Here is a 5,496-nt window from a genome sequence, read left to right as displayed (position 1 = left end):
TCCAACAGGAATAAATGGACAAAATAGATACTGGCTCCACTCTCTCCCTAAACTCTAATCTCTTATCAGATCTTCCCATTGGTTAAACTCTCCTTGAAGCCAGAGGTCAAGGGAATCTACTTATGAAATTTATAAGATGAATCTCATGGGGGGCATGGAAACAATGGAAATAGATAGATCTGGATAGCCATAGAGAAAATATCCAAAACATTCTCGATGTTTGTCCATTTTAGACTGTTGCATGTTTGGCCAACCTCAATCATCAATATTTATTGTCAGGATTATGATAGGGCTTAGTTCTACTGAACTGTTGATAACCTAAAGTATCAATATATATGCCTGAGGCAGTGGTCCTTGGTCTTCTTTTTATTTTTTCTTTATAGATTCAGAATACAACTTCCTTATGATAGAGCAGTGTCAATTTGTTCTGAACACATCTCTCATAAATTAGGCACTAACTTGGTTTTGTTTTATATTTGTTTTCTATCATTTAAAAATTTTTGTAATATTTTGTAGTTTTGGTTAAGTTGGATAGAAGGTATAGTAATTAATATACTTCCTACAAACAAAGCCATGTTTACTTTTAAGGGATGTTATCTTGATAGAGGTTCATTTATAAGAAGAGTAAAGAATGAACAGGGGCCTTAGGATGTTTTGAGGAAGATAACCTGATTTAGGGCACAGGTAAAGAAGACAGAATGACTTGTTAACTTAAAGAACTATGTTTAGGAGTCTCTGATCTTTTGAAAACTTGATTCTTAGTTTTCAGTATTCTCTTACTTCTTTGAGGGTAATACAATTCTTTTGAATGAGTCACTGAAAGCTTGTCTCACTTGTTTGTTTCTCAGAGTGTAAATGAATGGGTTCAACATGGGAGCTATGGATGTCATTAGCACTGTCACACTCTTATTAATAACCACTGATTCCTTTGCTGAAGGTTTAACATAGATGAAAATACAGCTTCCATATGTAATGGAAACAACAATCATGTGAGAAGAACAGGTAGAAAAGGCCCTTTTTCTTTGCTGGGCAGAGGGGAATTGTAGAATAGTCTTGATAATGCAGATATAGGACAGAACAACACACAGAAGGGTTGTGATGAAGGCCAGTACAGCACAGGTTATCACCATCTGCTCTAAAAGCCAGGTGTCTGAGCATGATATCTTCAATATAGGATATGAATCACAGAAGAAATAATCAATGACATTCGAGTCACAGAATTCTAGATTTACTATCATGATAAGTGGTGCGAGTATGATCAACACACCAGCTGTCCAGCAGCAGAGGACAAACCTTCTGCAAACTTTGTTGTTGATGATGGTTACATAATGCAGGGGTTTGCAGATGGCCACATAGCGATCATAAGACATGATGGCCAAAAGATAAAATTCTGTTACCCCAAATGCATCAATAAAAAACACTTGAGTGACACAAATATTGTAAGTTATTGATCTATCACCTGTTGCTATGTTGTATAAATATCTAGGAATACAAGCAGATGTAAATGAAATTTCTAATAAGGCAAAATTCTGTAGGAAAAAGTACATGGGTGTTTTAAGGTGGGAGTCGAGCAAAGTGAGGAATATAATGGTCAGATTCCCAGTTATACTTAACATGTAAGTGAGAAATAGAAACATAAAAATTGGAATCTGAAGTTGAGGGTCATCTGTCAGTCCGAGGAGAATGAAGGTTGTTATTGTCTGGTTTCTCATCATTGATCTCCAGTTTCTTTATTATTTTCAAGAAAAGTTCAAAGAGATTCCAAATGAATAGAGTGGTATCAAAGGCAAGTGGTACAATACCCTATTTTGTTAGGGTATAGAGAGTCCCACTCTGTTGCTCCCACCTTTATAATCAAAACAAACCAGACTCATAACAAAATCATAGTTTTAAAAAATCTCAAATCTGAAGCTCCAAAAAAAACCTAAATGAAATAAACTACATAAAATAATACATTTTTCATAGGAGAGAAAAAAACCTCAACTACTGCCATCTAAGGCAGAAAGGATAAAGATGGAGGGGTTTGCCATAGGTAAAAGTAAAAAGAAACCAGCCAAAATGTTAACGTAATTTTACTGGGCTGCGTAAGAGCCCCTGTAACATTGGAATTTCAAGGTTCTCTACTCAGAGTGACTTTTCTTATGTAACTCTTCCCCGCAAATCCATATCAGGTACTCAGTCAAGGTAGTATATCAGTGCTTTGGGGAAGGAACAGATATTGTCCCAAATGCAAGTCAAATGTCTTCTGAATACATTTCAAGTTTTCAAATACAGAAGAATGAGGAAGGGGGGCATACAGCTAAGAGAAACCCTTTTAATATATTCTTAGTCTACACAAGATGCATGGAGGCTAATCTCCCCAAATGAGAGCAGTGTAACGGGGCAGAGAAGAATCTCCTAGGATCCAGAAAGCTGGGAATGGGCTGAAAAGCAAAGAAAACTCACCAGTGTGAAGACAATGGAATGACATCTTTGTAATGCTGAAATAGACAACAACAACAAAAACCTAAAATTCTTATTCAGTGAAAAGTCCATCAGATATGAAAGCAAAATAAGACATTTTTACACAGAAAAAGCTGACACATACTATTTCCAGTAGAGTTCCACTGAAAAGAATGCTAAAAGTTCTTCGTGTTAAAATATGATACCAGATGGAAACTAGGTATGCAGAAATAAAGAGTACCAGATTTTGGAAATAAAAAATCCATGATTTTCTTAGAATCTTTATATCTATGTATCTATCCATGTATCCGCTATTTGTCCATCCATCTGTGTATTTATTTAAAGAATTGACATGAATATTAGAAATAAAAAATACAATTGTCATTTTCTACACATAAGACCATTTTTTAATTTAAAAAAACCTGTGGAGTCTATATTTTAAAAACCTTTCTGAATTAGCGACTTTAGCAAGATTCCAGGATGCAAGGTCAATGAACAATGCTAATTTTGTTTCTATACATCAGCAGCAAATAATTGGAAAATGAAAAAAGTCTTTTAAAAATAGCATCAATAATATCAAATAACATCAAATGAAAGCTGTAGAAGGCTAAATCCTAACTGTAGAAATTAGTAAATACCTAAAAGAGATATGAAACGTTCAGGAATTGGAAACCTGAATATACTGTTAAGATGTCAGTTTTCTCCGTATTGTTCCATAGATTCAGTGCAATGTTAGAAAAATACAGTGGGGATTTTGAGAGAGAGAAAGAGAGAAAGAGCATGAGCAAGCAAGCATGGGAGGGGCAGAAAGGGGAGAGAGACTCCCAAGCAGGGTCTGCACGGTCAGCACAGAGCCTGACGTGGGGCTCAAATTCATGAATCCTGAGATCATGACCTGAGCCAAAACCAAGAGTCAGAGGATCAACTGACTAAGCTACCCATACACCCCTAGGGCAGGGGTTTCTGAAGAGATTAACAGACTAATTTTAGAATTTTATGTGAAAATGCATGCATTTATAAGTGCTGGGATAACATTGGAAAAAAAGGGAATTAATTGTCCTATATTACTTTATTTCAAGACTTATTGTAAGATCACAGTAACCAAGCCAATATGGTATTTTCATGAAGATAGAAAAAAGAACAGTGGAATATCTTGAGAGTTCACATTTATACCCATATGAATGTGGTCAATTGATTTCATTGTCTCCCAGTCATTTAAATAGGGAAAGAAAAATGAATTTGAACAAATAGTGCCAGAAAAATCAGATGTCCATAAGGGGAAAAAATTTTGATCACACTCCATTTCCAAAAGTAATTTAGGATGGATCACAAAGCCAAACCTAAAACATGGAACAATACAGTTTCTGTAAGAAAACAGAAAATCTTCATGACCTTAAAGTAGAATTTCTTGGACAGAACACAAAAGGTGCCACATATAAAAGAAAAAAACCCTTATATATTAGGTAATATCAAAATTATAATTTTTTTCTCCAAAAAATACACCAGTAAAGAAATAAGCAAGTAAACCTAGGAAAATATTTGCACCGTATATATCTGAAAAATGACTCACAATGAGAATATATAAAGAACTTCTATTTATCAAATATCAAAAGATAAATCAATCCAAATGGGCAAAATATGTGAGCACTTCACAAGAGATGATATATGAATGGCTCATAAACACATAAAAAATTGTCAACATCATAAGTCACCAGAGAAATGTGAATTAAAATCACAATGAAATTTCCTTTCACACTTGCTAGGATGGCTAAAAATCTTTAAAAAAATTTTTTTTAATGTTTATTCTTGAGAGAGAGAGAGTGCACAAGTGGGGGGAGGGGCAGAGAGAGAGGGAGAAACAGAATCCGAAGTAGGCTCCAGGCTCCAAGCTGTCAGCACAGAGCCCAAGGTAGGGTGGCGGGGCAGGGGGGGCTCCAACCCACCAACCATGAGGTCATGACCTGAGCAGAAGTCAGATGCTTAACTGATTGAACCACCCAGGTGTCCCTAGGATGGTTAAAATCTTAAAGACTGACAATACTAAATGTTGATAAAATTAAAAAGTACAAGCTATTGATGCATGGAACAAAAATGATGAATCTTGGGGTGCCTAGGTGGCTCAGTTGGTTAAGCCTCCAAATCTTGATTTTGGCTCAGGTCATGGTCTCATGGTTTGTGGGACTGAGGCCCATGTAGGGCTCTTGTGATGATGCTGTGGAGCCTGCTTGGGATTCTCTCTCTCTCTCTCTCTCTCTCTCTCTCTCTCTCTCTCTCTCTGCTCCCCCCCCACTCCCCCCCCCAACACTCTTTCTCATTATAAATAAACATTTAAAAATGATGAGTCTTAATACCGTTATGCTAAGTAAAAATAGTAAGGCTCAGAAAAATGTCATATGATTTTATTTGTATGAAGTTCATGAACAGGCAAAATATCTATGGATGACAGTCATTACCATGTTCCCACATGCCTCTTGTGGGCATATGGGAAACAGTTGTTGGAACAGGTGGCATTAGGGAACCTTCCATTGTGGTAGAAGTCTACATGTTTCTTTGAATGAATGGTGGGTTGCTTCAGTGTTTACAATACTCAATTTTTTGTTAATTTTTAAAAAAGTTCTATTTATTTTGGGAAAGAGAGCATGAACAGGGGAGGGGCAGAGACCGGGGGAGGGGGAGAGAGAGAATATCCCAAACAGGCTCCACACTGTCAGTGCAGAGTCCAGTGCAGAGCTTGAACTCACAAACCATGAGATCATGACCTGAGCTGAAATCAGGAGTTGGACACTTAACTGATTGAGCCACCAGGTGCCCCAATACTCAAATCTTATAGAAGACTTAAGATATTTGCATTTTACTGCATATGAATTACAATTCAACAAAACATTACTTTAAAAAGCCCAGACATGATAAGCAATGATTAATAAAAATAAACTTTCCCTTGACATTTCTTCTTTAAATTTCTAATAAATATTGTCTACATAGTTTGACATAATTCCTCAACTGCATAATTTTTTGTAGTCACGGGGAAGAGATCTTTATAGATTTTTAACTATA

The 5,496-nt window shown here is 36.1% G+C and overlaps 1 protein-coding gene across 1 annotated transcript; it reads right to left on the bottom strand.

The window, feature by feature from the left end:
* Positions 1–776: 776 nt before the first annotated feature.
* On the bottom strand, positions 777–1,715 carry LOC106986890 (olfactory receptor 6C2-like). The gene has a single exon (XM_015085094.2). The coding sequence runs from the start codon at positions 1,713–1,715 to the stop codon at positions 777–779; it is 939 nt and encodes a 312-aa protein (XP_014940580.2).
* Between the last annotated feature and the right edge of the window lie 3,781 nt (positions 1,716–5,496).

Source organism: Acinonyx jubatus, chromosome B4 (genome assembly GCF_027475565.1).
Source record: "Acinonyx jubatus isolate Ajub_Pintada_27869175 chromosome B4, VMU_Ajub_asm_v1.0, whole genome shotgun sequence".
Taxonomy (NCBI): Eukaryota; Metazoa; Chordata; class Mammalia; order Carnivora; family Felidae; genus Acinonyx; species Acinonyx jubatus.
The sequence above is the reverse complement of the archived record's forward strand: the minus strand, read 5'-3'. Positions and strand labels throughout refer to the sequence as shown.